Raw genomic sequence first — 19,519 nt, 5'->3', positions numbered from 1 at the left:
ACCTTCTAGAAGAAACTCATTTACATGAAATTCTAATTATAATACTAATAAATTTAAATTAAAGATTAATTATTTTACTTAATTTTTTTCATTAATTTTAATTAATAAACATTGTAGCTTATAATAGTATAATTTTGCTTAGTTTCAAACATACTAATCATAACACCCGATATTAGATTTAATTGAATTAATAAAAACACAATGCTTCAAATTGGTTTATTCATTAAATTTAATGGCACAAATTGAATTGGATTTTAAATTAGAGACTCTGATAAATTAATTTAATAAAATATTCTTTTAAAAAATTAGGAAAATGACGAGAAAATATTTTTGATCTTTAAAAAAAAAGGTGCTGTTAAAGCTTTTGAGTATTTCAAAATTAAAACTGCATATATTATCGGAAATATCGATATTCAATACTAACATAAGCATAATCTAACGTTGCATGATTATGGCCGTTAGATTGTTCTATGAATATATTCTCTTGGCTTTTTTATGTGAAAATGAGCTTTAATTTCCGGATTGATCAATATATTATCAAGGGAAGGAATATTATCGTTTTAGATCAATAAATCTTTTAGGATGGAACTTATGCTAAAGCATTACGCCGCATCCTTATATCACCAATTACGCAAAATATATACCCACAAAAACTAAAAGCAATAAAAAAATGGGTTGGTTTGTGAGAGAAAGAAGGGGTGTAAGCTGGAAAGAGCAAACGCTAGAGTCAGTGGCGGCGCCGCCGTTGCCTTTGGTGGTGTTTCTTGGTCTGTTTATTATGCTGTTGTATTTTGCAACTTATTCAGAGTATAAGGAGAAAGTTGAGAGAAGCAAAATGGGGTTGAAACTCGGTCTCTTCTTGCTGCCGGTGGTGGGTGTTGTGGTGGTGAATCTGAGCATGTTCCACCGCAGGTGGTGGCGCAACACTTTCCCGACGTACCAGGCGGCGGCGGTGGAGGGAAGTTCGCCGTGGGGTTTGTTGCTCGTGCTTGGGCTGCTGCTTCTCATGCTTCATTACCAGTCCTCGTTCCACTCTTGGTTTCGATCATTTTAATAAGAACTATATATATAAGGTCTGGTTAATTTTCTTTTCTTATTTTGATAACTAGGAGATCACTTTTGTTCGGTGTGTACTTAATTTTTAAGTTCAGTGGGTTTATACTAGCTAGTTCTCATAATAAGAAGCTTGGTTTTTGTGAGAGATTTGTGTTTGTTTCGTACTCCCTCGTCGCATGAAGCAAGATCAAGTTTCCTTTTTGGTCTGTCCCACGAAGTAAGACCAATTTTTAAAAATAGTAAAAAAGTTACTCTTTATTCATCTTTTCACTTTTTCACCTACCACACTTAACACACAAAATATCAATTTCTTAATTTCTGTGCCGAAAAGAACTAGGTCTTGCTTCATAGGACGGAGGGAGTATATCTTGTTTGAATTCTTAAATCTTTCTCATCATAGAAATGGTATATTGATATATCTAAATCTTTAGAGCATTACTAATTTTCGTTTACAATTTCTGTCTATTGGAAGTTAAGATACACATCCGCATCACTAAGCTTATTGACAACCGATTATCTCAAGTTGTAGCTAAAAGACGAAATCAAAATAAATAAATAAAAGTTAAAATGGAGTGAAAATGACAACCGGTCATGCAATAGATTGCAGACCAATTCTTTAACAATTTTACAACCTCTATTATTCTTTTGACACGTGGCAACAACTTTTCATGTGTTATCATTTAATGATTCTTTAGTTAATTTTAATAATTGGGTTAAGGTCCAGATAGACCCCTCAAGTGAAGGCCTTTAGAGCATTTCACTCCTCTTACTAACTGTGTGTGCAGATTGACCCTCGAACTCAAAAAAATAGTGCAGATCGCCCCCTCTGACTTAACACCGTTATGGGCCGTTAGTCAGAGGGGGCGATCTGCACCGTTTTTTTGGAGTTCAGGGGCTAATCTGCACCTTTTCTCTTTTTGGAGTTCGGGGGCTAATCTGCACACCGTTCATTAAAAAAAATCACATCTCATCTTCTCCGACCAACTTTTCCGGCGTCAATCACCGTCAGATGAGGAAAATCACGAAATCAAGTTCCCAAGCCCCAAATCGGGAATTCCAAATCGGCGTCATTGCTCCCGAAAATCACATAATCGAAATGGAAACTCGAATTCTCCCTCGAACGTCACCGCCCCCAATTGCAGAATCACCCCCAACGAATCGAACTTCGCCTCGCCGTAGGCGATGATCGTGACCCCAATCGAGATCGAGATCATGTTGGCCATGGTCTCTGATTTGAAGGCGTCCTTCTTCAACAGCACGCCGATAGTGTAGATGGCGACGAGCATCGTCGGTCGTTATCACCGGATTTCGTCGAATTTGAGAGAAAGAGGCGACTCCTTATCGAGAAAAGCTAGGCGACTCCTCATCGAGAAAAGCCAAGCGGCGGGTTCACCGGATATTGCGACGGCGATTTCTGGCGGAATGGGAGAATTATGGCTCGTCCTTGACGCTAAGCGTGTGCAGTCGAGCGAGCTCCGAGGTTTAGGGCCCAAGAGAGAAAGAAAGGGGCGGCGCCCTTCGCCGGCCTCGCCGGAGCTTGAATCAGCGACAACGACGATCAAATTTTGAGCGAGAGAGATGAATTAATTAAAAAGTTAAAAGATGCAGATTAGCCCCTGAACTCCGAAAAAATGGTGCAGATCGCCCCCTTGGCTAACGGCCCATAACGGTGTTAAGTCAGAGGGGCCGATCTGCACCGTTTTTTTGAGTTCGGGGGCCAATTTGCACACATAGTTAGTAAGGGAACTGAAACGCTCTAAGGGCCTCCACTTGAGGGGCCTATCTGCACCTTAACCCTTAATAATTTTATATAATTACTTTAAAGGTTGTTGAATTATAAGTTGTGTATATGTGAAAGAGAGAAATAATTTTTTTATTAAAAAGTTGGGTTGATGTAAGTTGTGATAAAGATAGCCTACCGGATGATATAGCAAGCAAAACCTAAATTGAAGACAAAAACTTCCTTATCATACACTCCTTCCATCCACGAACGAAGAGTGTACATGATTTTTTGCTATATTTTAATTCATCTATAATAAATGTGATTTTTCAATTTTTGGTACACATACCTTTTCATTTTCAACCTTATTTACATTGTATTTACAAGAAATTCATTTAACAAATTTGCCTAACAATTTAACATTAGTGAGTCACTTTCTCCATTAATTTTATACACATCTCTCAATTATTTATATTTTGAAAGAAACATCTCCCAATCATTTATGAAGTGAGTATGACATAACTAGCTATGTTAACTATTTGGATCGCTAAATTATTATTTTAGCGACAAAATTAACAACCGAGAAACTTCGATGATATTTAGGGTGCGTTCTCTTTGATGGAAAATAGCGGAATACATATCTTTTCCCCTTTTTTCCATTCTTTTCACATGTTCTATATGTTGGAAAATTTTCTTTAGACAAGGGTTTCTTCCCGAGCAGTCTCTCTTTCCACCTTTTCACTCCAATTCATGATAATATTATCACAAATTATAGGTGCGATAATATTTTCTCATATTGTATATTTTAATGATCTTTCAATTTTATCATCAAAATTTATACCGTTTAACTCATCTATCTATATTTTCATTTTTCTCTCTCTCCACTCCCTCTATCTTTTCTCTCTCTTCATAATATTTTCATATTGTATTTTTCCACCAAAAAGAACATGAGATAAAAAATAAAGTGGGAACCACTAAAATGTGTGATAAACATTTCCATCTTTTTGCAAACGGTCGTTAATTACCTCATGCCCGGCGGAATTTTTTTTACAAATTTTCTGGGTTGGGGCTTCTGTATGGCTTGAAGAAGACCGACGATGGTGATGGGGATCAGTGACGGCGGTTGTCGGAGATCTAAGTTGAACTGAAATTGAAGAGCGGCAAGGTTGGGGTGGAAGACCGACGGATATGCGGGGGGGGGGGGGATGGGTTGGATTTTTTATAAATTATTAAAAATAAAATTTGAAATTAATTAATTTAAATTTAAAAATAATTCAAAATTACTAATTATATAGATAACTACTTAATTATAAATTTACAAAAAAAATTAAACAATAACTCCTTAAATTCAGTACCGAAAAGAAACGCCTCATCTTAGGCGGAATGGAGGGAGTAATATTTTCTCATTTTTTCTTATTCATCATTTCCCATTGAAAATTTTACAATCAAAGTAAACGCACCCTTATACATAAATTTAAGGGTTAATTGCATGAAAATACATTAACTATAGTCACTTTTTCATTCTGCACACGAACTTTGAAACTTAGATTTTTAATCATGAACTTTGCGTTTATTTCAATTTTTCCATAAAATTAATTTACCTCCAATTTGATGATGATGTGGCGCCTATGTGGCAACCAGAAGTGTGCCATTTAAATCGTCGTCCGATAAATTAAATGACGTCGTTTTTATAAGTGCAAAACGACGTTGTTTTGCTCCAAAAATGGCTGAAAAAACAAGGTGGAGGTTGTTGACAGGCGGCGATGGTGGTTGTTACTGCTGCTCGTCGGGCAAGAGGGAGGAGAAGAGGCGATTGGTGGTGTTTGAGGAGAGTCGACTGGTGTTGATGCTGTACAGTTCAGCGTGAGGAAAAGTGGCGACTAGTGGTGTTTGAGGGGGAAAGATTTTTGATTTGGGCCTTTAGGTGGAGGAGAGTCAAGCAAGATGGAGGTGTCTAAGGGACGGCGGTGCCGGCAATTTTCGTCGGGTGGTTGTCGTTGGAATTGGGAGAGGGTTGTGAGATTGAGGGGGCTAGGGTATTCAATTTCGGGGTTTTGTTGGGTAGAAGGTCGGAATAGAAAGAGAGAGAAGATGGTGTCGGGTTGAAGAGGTAGCTACGCCGGTGACCGGCGCTGCATGTGCAGCGGCGGTCCGAGACCGTGCGCGGCGATGGAGGAGAGTCAGGCGAGAGAGAGGTGTTGAAAGGACGGCAGAGGGAGAAAATAAAGAGTGAGAAAAATAGATAGGGGGCGAGGGACGAAGGCGAGGCGCCGCGGCGTGGCTGCCGATGGCAGCCCTCGCCGGAGATGGTGGCGGCGAAGCAAGGAGCGAAAGACCAGTAATAAAACGACGTCGTTTTCGTGCCACGTCATTTTAATTAATGACGTGTTACATACACGTGTCATGTTTAATGACACGTCAGCTTTCTAGCTGCCGGACTTTAATTTTATGGAAAATTTGGAACAAATGCAAAGTTCATGATTAAAAATATAAGTTTCAAAGTTCGTGTGCAGAATGAAAAAGTGACTATAGTTCGTGTATTTTCATGCAATTAACCCTAAATTTAATGTCAAAGCTTAACTGTCCTCGCACGATTCTTTCACACCACATACACACTCAATAATCAAAGTGCACAGGTGTGATAATGCTACAGAAATTAAGCTCACCCATCTCTTCTCTAAATTTGGAATCATTAATTGTTCATCACTCTTTTGTAGAAACACCACAATGCAACATAGTATTTAATTTTCAATAAAGCTATTTGGACAAATTTTGTCCAGCCAAAAAGGATAAATTGGTAAATCTTAATATCATGTATAATAAAATAAAGGGCAAATTGCATAAAAATACCTCACTTTATACCAAATTTCGATTTTTTGACAAACTTTTTAACTGTAGCAAGAAATTGAACGACCTTTCAATTTATTGCAATTGGCATCCCCGGTGTTTTTCAGGCTAAATTAAATCTGAGTTAGCAGTCGGACCACCAACGTGGAAGCCGGAATGCCAACGTGGCATAAAAATGACAAATCACACCCACCTACCCACTCTTCACTCCCTCTCTCTCATACACACGCTCTCTCTCTCAACTCCCACCTCACCCCTCCGCCGACCTCTCCCTTCGCCGCCCTCCCCCACCAACAAAATTGACACACCAATCGCCTCAAACATAACTCTCGAGTCCTAAAATTTTCAGATACGAAATTGTAGCGACGGTTGTGGCGGCGGATCTTCCGGGAGGTATCCAGGCGATTGTGTCTGGGGACGAACCCCAAGCCCGACGGCGAATCGAGAAACCCAAGCGTGTCGACTCTTGCTGGGCTCCCAGAGGCGGCAACAATAGATCTGTTGAGATTGAGGAAGAGTGGAAATTTAGGGCTCAACCGGGGTTTGACTTTTCTCCCCCAATTGTGTGTTTTCGTTGAGATTGAGGAAGAGAGAAAATTTAGGGCTCAACCGCAAATTGTGAAGTGAGGAGATTTAGGGCTTATGAAATTGAGGCAGAGGAAGCCGGCGTTCGCCGGATTTGCAGAGCCGCGGCGGCTGCGGCAGAACTTGACAGAGAGATTGGGCCTCCCCTTCGTTCCTTTGTAATTTTCTTCGTTCGTTCATTTCGTTCCTCGAGCATATATGAAATTGAGGCAGAGGAAGGAAGCGGTTAATTGGGCTGAAATCAGCCGCTTACGGAAGGAGCAGGAAGATTGGGCCTCTCATTCGTTCCTTTGCAATTTCCTGCTTGAATCTATCGGGAATCGAGTGGAAGAGAGAGAGAGAGAGAGAGAGAGAGAGAGAGAGAGAGAGAGGGAGGGAAGGGGGGGAAGAAGTGGCGACAGTGGAGAAATGGGGATAGCCGACGGGGAGAAGGGGAGGGGGATGAGGGAAGAGTGACGTGGGAGGATGATGGGGAGGGTGACGTGGTAGGGAGAGGGTGACATATTAATTATTATATGTTTTCCTGCTAATATTATATGCTTTTAGTTATCAATAATACTATTTGGACAAAATATGTCCGGAAAAAATATGATTAATTATTTTTAAAAATAATTTTATTTAAATTTTTTGGTCCAAAGTAAAAAAGAATTTGGTTAGTTTTATTGTTTTCTCCATATTGTAATTTTTTTTTGGACAAAAATTGTACGGACAAAAAAAATTAAATACTTTAAAAAATTGATTTATTTAAAAATTTTGGTTTAAATTTAAAATGGATATAGAATGTAATAAATTGAAAAAAATGGGTATTTATGATACATGGTTTTTAAGAGTCAGGTAAATTTATATAACAATAATGCTATTTATGATACATGGTTTTTAAATAAATCAATTTTTTTAAAGTATTTAACTTTTTTTTAATCTGACAATTTTTTAAAAGTATTTAACTTTTTTAAATACATGGCAACCTAAATTTTCCGACAGCAGACTACTTTAAATTATACTCCCTCCGTCCATTAAAGAACTTCCTAGAAGGGAGTGACACAAGTTTTAAGAAAAAATATTGTTGAGTGTATTGAGGGTGGATAAAAGGTAGTTGAGTGTATTGGGAGTGGTGAAAAAGTGTTATAATTAATATTGAGAGTTGTGAAAAGTGAAAAGTAAGAGGATTATAAGTGGTAGGGTATAGTCCAAAAATAGGTAGGAAGTTCTTTCGTGGACGTCCCAAAAAGGAAATATAGGAAGTTCTTTCGTGGACGGAGGGAGTATTTTTTTAAATATTTTTACTTGTATCAGAAAAGTGTATGACATTACACAAAAAATGATGCAAAACCATCAACATTCAAGGACAATTTCAACTTTTCACTTTAATTTGGACATATGATCAAAATTTTATAAGAAGTGGACATTTTAAATTTTACACTTAATAAAGTGGGCAATGTTGCCAATTGACCCAATAAAAAAGGTAAGTAGGCATGCATGCCACCCACCCGGAATGTGAGATTTCTGCATTCCATCGCTCAATTATGAACAGTCCCAATCACAATCATAATTATTTTAATTGGCATTGGTTTTCAAATAGATTTGTTCCTAGTGAGCCACATTTCGGTATATGTATTATAATTAATTAGTTAATAGATTTTAATTGATGTTCCTAGTGAGGCACATTTCGGTATATGTATTATAATTAATTAGTTAATAGATTTTAATTGATATTTGATTAATTCTAATTAGAGTGAATGTACCGGACGTTTAGAGTGAATTAATTAATAGATTTTGTCATTCCTAATAATGCTTGTGTTTTGCTAAAATGTGATTTTAATTTTTAGTTTAATAGGGCCCAAATTACTCGTAAACATCAGTGTATGTATAAACGAGTATGCAATTAGAAATTTATAGAATACAATTTTTCTCATCGTTTACCGTGAGATCACAAATTTAAATATTGTAATTTAAATACTAACCGCAATTAATTAAATTAATCATATTTTTATAGATAATAGTACTAATTTTCTTATTGACTTGTTCATCAAAATTATTGATATGTTAAACAATTTTAAATTTCGCAAAATTATTAACGTGTGTGTATGGTTAGGTTCTAGTGAGATTCCTATTTTTCGTGAGATGCGAGACTAATGAACAATTCCATATATATATATATAGATAAATACAAAATATGATCAATTTCAGCTCTTAGATCATCAAAATCTACATGACTTAATTTGTTTGATGAATTTATGGTCATGAGTTTGAATCCCATGAAAATTGAAAATTGAAAATTTTAATTTTTTAAATTTAGACAAAAAAATGTTATGCTACTTTAACAAAACGAAAATCACTGCATTGAAACTTTTTTTAAAAAAATATTTGATTATTTTATAAATTTTAAAAGTTTTATTTCATTATTTTATCCCCATCCACAACGTTTTTTTGGAGAGGTTTAGGATTCATTATTTGATTATTTTATAAATTTTAAAATTTTAAAAGTTTTATTTCATTATCACTGCATTGAAACACCAAGTGGTGCGAACTCCTGTATGTGAACAGTGAGGTTTAGGATTCAAACCCAACCGCTCTCCCTTCCCCAAGTAAAAAAAAGGGATACTTTAACAAAAAAGTAATGATGTACTATGATGGTTTTTGTGAATGAGTATGAATATTATGGATAAAAAATAAATGGATTATGGTGGGGTAGTGTTCAAAAATAAAAAATGCATGTATTTAAAATTAAGGCGATCTAAAATGATAAAATGTGCATGTTTTTCATATAGAGTGAGGAAGTAGTATTTTTAAGTTTTTAAAAACTTTTCCCAATATCACAATTTAATTTGTTGTATCCTAGCGTTCTATAGATATAACATTCAAATCCTAATATGATGAACAAGTTCAAAATAAAAACTTTTCATTTTTTTGTTTATCCTCATTTGGCGGAAACAGAACATATATGTACCCACTCGATGTTGAAAGTTAAGTGCCGAGAAAGTTAGGTGCAGACAAAACCACGTTTTCCCTTATAAAAATCATATGAAAATCTTCCAAACTGCTGAAATTATTCATGGCTGCACAAATGAAAATCTGTGTTTGTGAAGAAGCAGAAGCCGGCGCCCTCCACCCCAAATTCATCAGAGATGAAGAAGAGAGGCCTAAGGTGGCCTACGACCAATTCAGCGACGATATACCGGTGATATCTTTCGCCGGAATTGAGGAGAGCGGGGAGAAGAGGGCGGAGGCGTGGCGGAGGATCGTGGCGGCGAGTGAGGATTGGGGTATTTTTCAGCTGGTTGATCATGCTGTGGATTTCACGCTGCTTCAAAGGATGAGTAGCTTAGCTCGAGACTTCTTTGCATTGCCATCCCAAGAGAAGCTGAGGTTCGATATGTCTGGTGGAAAGAAAGGTGGCTTCATCGTCTCTAGCCACCTTCAGGTACTTCATTTTCCCTTTTCCATTTCTTCCCACCTTTTCAAATCTAGAACCCATCATGGTATACAAATGGTAAATAACTAGGCATATTAAGAAAAAAAATTGTATTGATTGTCCAAAAATAACAAAAGATTAATTTTTATGAACCGTTCAAAAAAATACTTCATTTGTTCCACTTATTTTGATAGTACCCCACCTATCTTGAGACATTTTGTTATTTGACAAAAATTTTACCATTTATTCACATTTTTATCTAGACACAAAACGGAGTAAAAATTATAAATCATTAAATCGTCGAAATTATATCAATTATACAATATGTATTTTTCAGCTCCACAAAATTAACACAGTTTATCAAATTACCACATGTCATTAAAAAATATTTAAAAAATCCAATCTCCCCAACCTCTCCTATCTCTCTTTTTCTTCTCTCCCCTCCTTTCTGCCGTTCTCGTCACCTTCTCCTGCGCGCAGGGGCGGATCCGGAGGGGGCTGAAGCCCCCAAAAAAGTTTTTATGTTTTTATACAAATTATATATATATATATATATATACATATATATATATACATACAGGGTGTAGTTCTAGAGAGAACTACATTATTTGTGAGAACGTGAGAACCATCAAACATAATGCATTCACTGTAAAAATTAATGCATTCGCTGTTAAAATTAATGCACTCAAAAAAATAAAAAAATTGCTCCCTTCAGGATTCGAACCCAGGATCTGCATTCATCCAACAAGATGATGCATCCACCGTAGATCTTGATGATCGAATGGCTGAAAATGGTTCTCCGTTCTTTTTTTATTTATGGTTCTTTCCTGAACCTCTCCCTATACATATATATTTATATATTATAAAAGAAATAAGATTCAAAAGTTATAATTTATTAGTATATTAATTTATTAAAATTGTAGTAGTAGTATTTTTGTCCATTTCTCTCTCTTAATTAATTTTTAATGCTGAGTCTAAATTAATTCTCTAATTCAAATAAGATTGCAAACTATTCATAATGAAAATTAATTTATTTGCCATCATCATCAACACAAAGCTGTTGTTGGAACTAAATTTAATTAATTCTATGAAATTTCTTAATTCGTAAAGGATTGTAGATTGAAAATTCTTATACCTCAGGCTGCATGCAGTAGTAATTACGCAGACGCATCCTCTCTCTCTCTCTCTCTCTCTCACACACACACACACACCACTACTCCGATCACCATCATCATGACATAACTCTAAGGACCTGTAATTTATCAAAATTTAGTGTTTTTTTTTCATTTGATTTTTATGAAACAATCATCATTCGTGAAGATATAAAGATTGTAAAGTCTTATGCGAGATACAACTTGATAGGTTTATATAATTCAAGATATAATTGATAGTTCGAAAATAGCATGAGATCTAAAATGATATTTACCCAAATTGGTTTTTGATGTTTTGTTAGTGTGAAGTTGATATTATTTTGAGTTTTTCAAAAAGTTTTATTTTTCGTTGAAGAGGGTTTTGTCTAGTACGTTTATGTGGAGTGGTGACATTTGACAAGAAGTTTGATATAGATATATAGATTTATGAAAAGAGTGGTAAATTAATTAAAGCTGATGATGCATATTTTGGATGAAAGGGAGAAGTTGTACAAGACTGGCGCGAGATAGTAACTTATTTTTCGTATCCGGTGGCGGCACGGGACTACTCGAGGTGGCCGGACAAGCCGGAGGGGTGGCGGGCGGCGACGGAGGAGTATAGCCGGCAGGTGATGGAATTGGGGTGCAAATTGCTGGAGATTTTATCAGAAGCAATGGATCTTGAAAAGGATGCACTCTCGAAAGCATGCGTTAATATGGATCAGAAAATAGTGGTGAATTTCTATCCGAAATGCCCCCAGCCGGATCTCACTTTGGGTTTGAAGCGGCATACGGATCCGGGTTTGATAACTCTTCTGCTCCAAGATCAAGTGGGCGGGCTGCAGGCGACCCGGGATGACGGCAACACATGGATCACGATTCGACCCATCCAGGGGGCTTTTGTGGTCAATCTTGGTGACTATGCTCATGTAAGTCCCTCTCTCTCTCTAATTCGTTGCCTAGATGTCTCTGCATTATCTACAACTAATGTAATTAGCCTTGGAATTCCCAAGCCAGATAGCTACGCATAGGTAACATAGAATTAATTAATCTTCTAACACGATCTTGATTATTCCGCGGAGTTATTGAATTAATAGTACTAGTCTAATTAATTAATTAATACTCCACTAAATGTTGCATTAATATAATGATCCTAGGTAGGTTTTGGCCGGTTATAATAAAACCGCGCGTTGTCCCATGTAAACTAAAGTAGTACTCCACTAGCTAGCTAGAGTTTACATTAATATTTTTTATATATACAAATAATAATGCTTCTTTTATGTTTATGTTTTTGATATTTTACATCAATATGTATTTTTATGTTAATTCTTTATATGTAATACTACTTTTTTCATGACAATTGTATAGTTTATATAAACATAGAAAACAAAACCCTTAAGAGAGAATGTATCCAATGAGATTATGAAATGGATATATAAATGTTGTGAGAAATGAGAATACATTCAATCATGTGTTTTTTGGGCGCAAACTTTGTAATAATAGAGGCAGAGTGCATAATTAAAGTGAATTATGCATGCAGTATGTAAGCAATGGGAGGTTGAAGAATGCAGATCATCGAGCTGTAGTAAACTCAAAATGCAGCAGATTATCGATAGCGACGTTCCAGAACCCAGCCCCTGATGCTCAAGTTTACCCGCTGAAGATGGGGGAAGGCGAGGAATCAATAATGAAGGAGAGCATCACGTTTTCGGAGATGTATAAGAGGAAGATGAGCAACGATCTTGAGCTCGCCCGCCTCAAGAACCTCGCCAACCAAAACAACCCTTTTCCAAATTAAGCTTCATCTTCAATACATGCTTGCTTCATTAAATTCCTCATCAGGAAAAACCAAAGGATTCTATATATATATAAGATGATGATGATGATGATGATGTGTTGCACCCATATACGAATTTCATTCCCCAATTCAGAATAAAATAAGCTTGTAACTTTGAATTTTATATTTATTTAATTTAATTTGTGTTTTGATTTCGTTTTCTATGTTTAATTGCAAATTAATGAATTTATGCGGTTAATTAGCGACCGTGGCTATCTCACCTTTTATTGGATGAACTTATAACAACATTATCTATAGCTAATTTTTAATTTAATCGCACGCATTTAAATACACAAATTTTTGACTTTACACATAAATAAAAAAATTCACCACTAATGTACTAATGATTTAGTGGAATGCTTATGCCTAATTATAATGGTATTTACCACTTCGAATAATCATGATGACATTAATTCGTCGAAAATTGAGAGTCGTGTGAAAAATTATGATAATTCAAAGTTAATGTATATAAAGGCAAAAAATTTAGTTTCTATACAAAATTACAATTGAATAAATTAAAAGTTCAGACACAATTGACCCTATGAATAATATATTGATAGTTTCTATGTTTTGGCTCTTGAATATATTTAACCTGTCTTCCAGATCATCATGTATTAATAAATCTACGGCATCTATAGTTAGGTATAGTACTAAATGTTAAGTAGATAAAAGTAAAATCGTTTATTCGCAATATACTGTATACAATGTGTTAATGTATAAAGATATATAATACTAAAATGTATGGATATATACTTGTTAAGAAACACACCATCTTAAAAGGAGCGAAATTTTTATATTTTTTTCGAGTGCAATAAATTTAGCACCAAATGTATTAATTTTTACAGTATAGATATAATAATTTTATAGGAAGTGGATTGTATAGATCCCCTTTCTATTATAGCATATAAATCCAAATATGGACCACATTATGTGTATGTGGCGCACTAAGAATGTGACACGTGACAGTCTGGTAGAGACCTTTCAAGACAGAATACACAGAGAGGTAAAAGATGAAATATCAATTTTGAATATTTTAAATACATATATATATATATATATATAATTTTGTGCAAAAATATGCATATAATTAAATACAAATATGCATGTTGTCACATACAGATATGCATAATGTTGTCACATGCATAATTCTTAATTTATTATCCGTACGTGTATTTTGCCTTGGAATGTCTCTGTCATGTATAGGGATAGCAATTTACCCGCGGGTAATGGATACCCGCGAAAATCCGAACCTATTAGGGTGGGTTTGAGAGACATTTGATATCCACGGATAGTTTCGTGGTTACAATTCACTATCCATTTAGTTCGTGGGTATGAGTTTGGATAGGGCTGGTAATCGGTTCGGTTCGGTTATAACCGAACCGATTTACCGGTTAACCGAAACCGATTAATGGCCTAAGTGATAACCGAAAACCGAACCGATTTATAATTCGGTTAACCGATTAACCGGTCCGGTTAACCGGACCGGTTAATCGGTTAACCGAATTAACCGGTTAATTCAATTGTTTTCAATTTTCGCCCAAATGAAAGGAGAATCATTTTGAGGCCATTTCTTCCGACTCTATGAAATTTATGAATTCCTCCGTGCATTCCTCCACCCACGATTTTCATGCCCCGCATGGGTGACATTGCAATGGTAGCAAATTGGATTTTGATGGAGGAGAGACTACAGTTGGTGAGTCTGCTATGGCCCTTTTGATTCCACTGCAAAAAGGATTTGAAAAAAAAAAGGAAGAGGGAGACCCCACATTGTATGGCTCATTTTAAATATTTAACAATGGATGTGATAGCTTGCTTTCTGCACTATTTTATGTATATGTAATGTATACACAAACTGAATATCTGTATCTATTTACTGGATAAATTTGTGGAAAAATGGAGAAATGGTGAGTCACAACTCAGAAGCGGCTCTGGAATGGAGAAAGAAAGAAATGGAATTACAGAAGATGGAAACGCTATTCTATTCTATTCTTTCAAATTTGAATTAATTTAATACAACTTAATATATATATATATATATATATATATATATATATATATACATATAATTATTTAATTAATAAACCGGTTAATTCGGTTAACCGGTTCCGGTTACCGGTTAAACCGATTAACCGGTTAACATCAAAAGCAATAACCGGTAACCGAACCGAACCGAAAAAATTCGGTTATCGGTTAACCGGTAATCGGTTTTTTCGGTTCGGTTACGGTTATAACCGGATAACCGAAACCGATTTACCACCCCTAAGTTTGGATACTTACTATCCATACCCGCGAAACCCGTTTACCCGTAAAAAATTTCCGCGAAAATACCCGGCAATTACCCGTGAAATACTCGTCAATTACCCGTTAAATATATTATAAATTTATAATTAAATTTTATTTCGTGGGTATCCAATGGATAGTGGATGGTGGGTATCCGACAGATAGTGAGTGGCGAGTATCCGATGGATAGTGGGTGGCGGGTACCCGACGAGTAGCGGGTTCGCGGATACCCGACGGGTAGCGAGTATCCGCGGGTGGCGGATTTGGATACCATTTGATATTCATGGATAATTTCGTGGTTAAAAACTACTATCCATTTAGTTCGTGGGTATGGGTATGGATAGTCACTATCCGTACCCGTCATACCTGATTGTCATCCCTAGCAACGTATCGCGAGCTTAGTGTGCCACATAGACAAAATCTGTGATCCAGATTTGAACCTATATACTATCATAAGAAGGGGATTTATAGGATCTCACCCATATATATATATATATATATATATATATATATAGGGGGAGGCTAAAATAAAAATCAAAGTTAGACTATAAAATAGGAACTACTATAAGCCCTTAGATTTTAATTAATCAATGGTCAGATTTGCAAGCCGATTTCAGTAGATAATTTTGACAGATATGATGTTAGGGTAAAGAAGTAATTCTATTATTTTAATAAATATCATTCCTTAAATAGTGGGATTACATTTAATCTAATATATTCTCTATTTCTTCTCCACTAAACATATAATTTATAATGCGTACATCATCATTGCCCACAAATCAATTAAAATCAATCTTCAAAAACTATGAAACCTCGCAAAGCTAGCTAGAAATGTGTGTGTGTACGCAACGGCGATAGAACTGATCATGCGTACAAGAAACCCAAAATAAAAAATATAAAAAAAATCCATAGGAATATTACTTTGTAGGTTCTATTTTTTTTGCATATTACTTCATAAGTTTTATTGGGTTTATCCCTCATACTTCGTGTTCAATGATACATGTAAGTTTCATTGTATGAACTAACTTTTTTATATGCATGAATTATGTTAAATACACTACTATCACGTATTATTTGTACAGTTTCAATGTATGTACTAAATAGGTTTTCTAACAACTCTGTACGAATTTCGCTAGTAACTTTGTACGAATTTTGCATTAACAATGTATGAATTATTACTAACATTTTATTATATTTAATCAAATTTCTTTTATTTTTCTTTTATTACTAATAGTTCGTCATGGGTAGACTCTTAATTCAGACGTATTCATTATTTATTTTATTGTTGAACTAGCCTGAACTAGTATGAATCCGTATGAATTAATTAAGTACTAATTTTACGTTTTTTTTATGCGTTAACATATGAATTATTTATATTGATTATTTATTTTTAGACTAATTCACTATTTATATTTATTTTATGTTGTAATGAATTAAATGGCCTAACTTGACGAATTATCAGTGTAACAATTAATTATTTTGAATTATTTTAAGTGAATTAAATAACCTAACTTGACACTCACCAGTTATAATATTTCGGATGAATTATATTATACATCACTCCGAATTATGATATACACCCTTCTGAATTATTTTAACTTAAGCAATCATATTACAAAATAATTAGTAACAACACATAACCATGCATCGACGACAATTACATGCTCAAACTAAAGATTTGTTCCGGAATTGTCTTCTTTTTTGCCTTGTAGACTTTTTCCATTCTGGCATTTTATTTTCCAAACAAATAATGCAATAAATTTGGAAATCAGTTCATTAAGGATGAAAGAGATTAATTTTCAATACCTAATTTACCTTGTGGCGACAAATAGGCATGAATTATAGGGAGTCTAATCCAGATGTAACTGATGGCTTCAAATTCAATCTTATCCGTCCAAAATCTCAAATAGATGGCTTTGATTTGTTCTTATTTTAAAGTCTAAGAGGAGTTTTTTGAATAGATATATATATATGGGAGCGCTCCAATGAGACCCCCTATTTTTAGTGAGACCTGAGACACAATCTCGTGCGTTGATTTCATCAATTATATGGCTGATATTATATTTAGAGCATCTGCATTGGGCTACTCGATGCCCCTTACTCGAGTAGCCCAAGCATCGAGTAGCCTAATGCAGGCCCTCCCTACTCGAGGGCTACTCGATCCTTCTAGTATACCCGATGCCCTTATAAAAAAAATTGAAATTTGAAATTGGTGACGTTTTTGGCAAAATTCAATTTTTTTTTTTAATTTTCGGTCAAAATGACCGTTTGAGCATTTAACTTTTTTCTTTTTTCTCTTCTTTAAATCAATACTTCCCTTCCATCTTCTTCCATACTCCTCCAAATTCTTCCATACTCTTCCATTTTTAATGTTAGTTTTAATTACATTTTTAGGATTTAAGTAATTTTTAATTTACATCTCTAGATTTTTTTTAAGATCTTTATTTTAATGGAATTTTAATTATTAGTAAAATGTGTTTTTAAATATGAGCAATTAAAATTAAATGAAAAATATAAAAATCAAAACTAGAAAAATCAAGTAGGCTATCAAGTAACCTCAATGCAGCACTACTTACTCAATATGGTCCCCCACTATCAAGTAACCCCATTGCGGATGCTTTTAGAGGGAGAATTTTTTTCCTCGGGATTCGAATCCTGGAGGGAGCGAAATATTTTAAATTTCGTTATTCACCAGTATATACTGTATTGTCATCGGTATATATTGCCTTGTTCATCAGTTTATATGTCTTATTCATTACCAATTCTTTAAATTTCATTATTCATCAGTATATACTGTCTTGTGGCCCTTGTTCATCAGTATATATATATATGGGCGCGCTCCAGTATGACTTCCTATTTTTCGTGAGACAGTGAGGACAATGAATAAGACATATAATACTAATGAACAAGACGTATATCTAACGAACAATTTGTATATACTCATGAAAAATAAAATTTAAAAAATTGGTAATGAATAAGACATATATACTGTCATACTGATGAACAAGACATTATATACTGATGAACAATGCAGTATATACTTGATGAATAACAAAATTTAAAATATTCTGCTCCCTCCAGGATTCGAACCCTGCAAAAAAAAAATCTCTCTCCAGATAAAATAAACGCACCAGATCGTGACCTAGATCTCACTAAAATTAGAGTATTTCATTGGAGCGGCCTCCTATATATATATATATCTATATATATATATATAGGAATGGGATCATATAGATCCCAATGCTTATAATAGATCCCTAGATCCAAATCTTGACCACACATTTATGACATGTGGCGCATCAAGATGGTGACACGTGGCAAGGAGCTTCCAAGCATTCCAAGGCAAAATCTGGAGGGGTAAAATTGGAATGTAATTTTCGGATTTAATAATTAAAAAAATATATATATATTTTTTTAGATTTTCTCAAAATAGATATATTTTAAATGCATATAGTTTCACACAAAGATGCATAACGTTTTCACATGAAATGCATAACTTTGAACAGAAAAATGCATTTAATTTTTCCAGTTTTGGTATTTTCACCACCCCACCCCATACCACCCCCCAATCCAGCCCACACCACCCCCCAACTCTCCCCATTACCCCCCCCCCCCAAAAAAAATAGGCATGTTTCACATGCATATAAAATCAAACAAAAATGCATAAAGTTTTCACATAAAAATGCATTAAATTATACAAAAAATGCATTTCATTTTAATAAATCTGGTAGTTTCGCCACCCCACCCACCCCCCAATTTTTTTTTTTCCAAAAACTGATTTTCTGATTGCCGGCCCACCCCCCACCCACCCCCCCCCCCCCCCCCAATTTTTTTTTTTTAAAAAAAAAACTGACTTTCAAAACAAAAATTTGGGGGGGTGGGGGGATCAGTGGTCAGAAAATCAGTTTTTGAGAAAAAAAAAATTGTGGGTGGGGGGTGGTGGGTGGGTGGGGGGGTGGGGGGTAGGGGTGGGTCAGTGGTCAGAAAATCAGTTTTTTTTTTTTTTAAAAAAAAAAAAATTGGGGGTGGGTGGGGGTGGGGTTCTGGGTGGGGGTGGGGTGGGGTTCAGGGGTGTGGGGGGTGGGGTTGGGGTGGGGTGAAATCTTATGCATTTTTATATGAAACTTTATGCATTTTTATATGAAAGTTCATGCATTCTCGTATGAAACTTTATGCATCTAAAATATACCTATTTTGAGAAAATCTAATTTTTTTTTTTAATTTCGAAAATTACATTCCAATTTTACCCCTCTCCAGATTTTGCCTTGAAATGCCTTGCCACGTGTCACCATCTTGATGCGCCACATGTCATAAATGTGTGGTCTAGATTTGGATCTACGGATCTATTATAAGCATAGGGATCCACCGGAACCCAACCCTATATATATATATATATATACACACACACTAAAACATATTTTAGTATTATCAAATCAAACACGGTAGAACGTTATGACTTCTGCTCCTATTTTTTCTTTTACAAAAAATGGGGGAAAAATAAATGGCAGAAAAATTTAGCCAAAAAAATGAAATATAAGGTAAAATGGGGCCAAAAAAACGAAATTTAATAAACTGAAAATTTTAAATTAAAAAAATAAATCCAAATGGTGCTAAAAATAAATTCATAAATTAAAAACACTCTTTTAACACAA

General features: G+C 35.1%; 2 protein-coding genes across 2 annotated transcripts; both read left to right on the top strand.

Moving 5' to 3' along the window:
* Positions 1-557: 557 nt before the first annotated feature.
* LOC131011086 (uncharacterized) lies at positions 558-1,201 on the top strand. The gene has a single exon (XM_057938852.1). The coding sequence runs from the start codon at positions 671-673 to the stop codon at positions 1,052-1,054; it is 384 nt and encodes a 127-aa protein (XP_057794835.1). The 5' UTR covers positions 558-670; the 3' UTR covers positions 1,055-1,201.
* A 7,952-nt stretch (positions 1,202-9,153) lies between these two features.
* Positions 9,154-12,751, top strand: LOC131011084 (naringenin,2-oxoglutarate 3-dioxygenase-like). The gene is made up of 3 exons (XM_057938850.1): positions 9,154-9,629; positions 11,251-11,679; positions 12,291-12,751. The coding sequence occupies exons 1-3, from the start codon at positions 9,261-9,263 to the stop codon at positions 12,546-12,548; spliced, it is 1,056 nt and encodes a 351-aa protein (XP_057794833.1). The 5' UTR covers positions 9,154-9,260; the 3' UTR covers positions 12,549-12,751.
* The last annotated feature ends 6,768 nt before the right edge of the window (positions 12,752-19,519 follow it).

The sequence above is a fragment of the Salvia miltiorrhiza genome, chromosome 2 (assembly GCF_028751815.1).
Source record: "Salvia miltiorrhiza cultivar Shanhuang (shh) chromosome 2, IMPLAD_Smil_shh, whole genome shotgun sequence".
Classification (NCBI taxonomy): domain Eukaryota; kingdom Viridiplantae; phylum Streptophyta; class Magnoliopsida; order Lamiales; family Lamiaceae; genus Salvia; species Salvia miltiorrhiza.
This window is presented reverse-complemented; position numbering and strand designations above follow the sequence as displayed.

Coding starts and splice junctions, on each gene's coding strand:
- LOC131011086 (XM_057938852.1), top strand. CDS start 671: ATGGGTTGGTTTGTGAGAGAAAGAAGGGGTGTAAGCTGGAAAGAGCAA.
- LOC131011084 (XM_057938850.1), top strand. CDS start 9,261: ATGGCTGCACAAATGAAAATCTGTGTTTGTGAAGAAGCAGAAGCCGGC. Junction 9,630..11,250: donor TCGTCTCTAGCCACCTTCAG/GTACTTCATTTT, acceptor TTTGGATGAAAG/GGAGAAGTTGTACAAGACTG. Junction 11,680..12,290: donor ATCTTGGTGACTATGCTCAT/GTAAGTCCCTCT, acceptor TTATGCATGCAG/TATGTAAGCAATGGGAGGTT.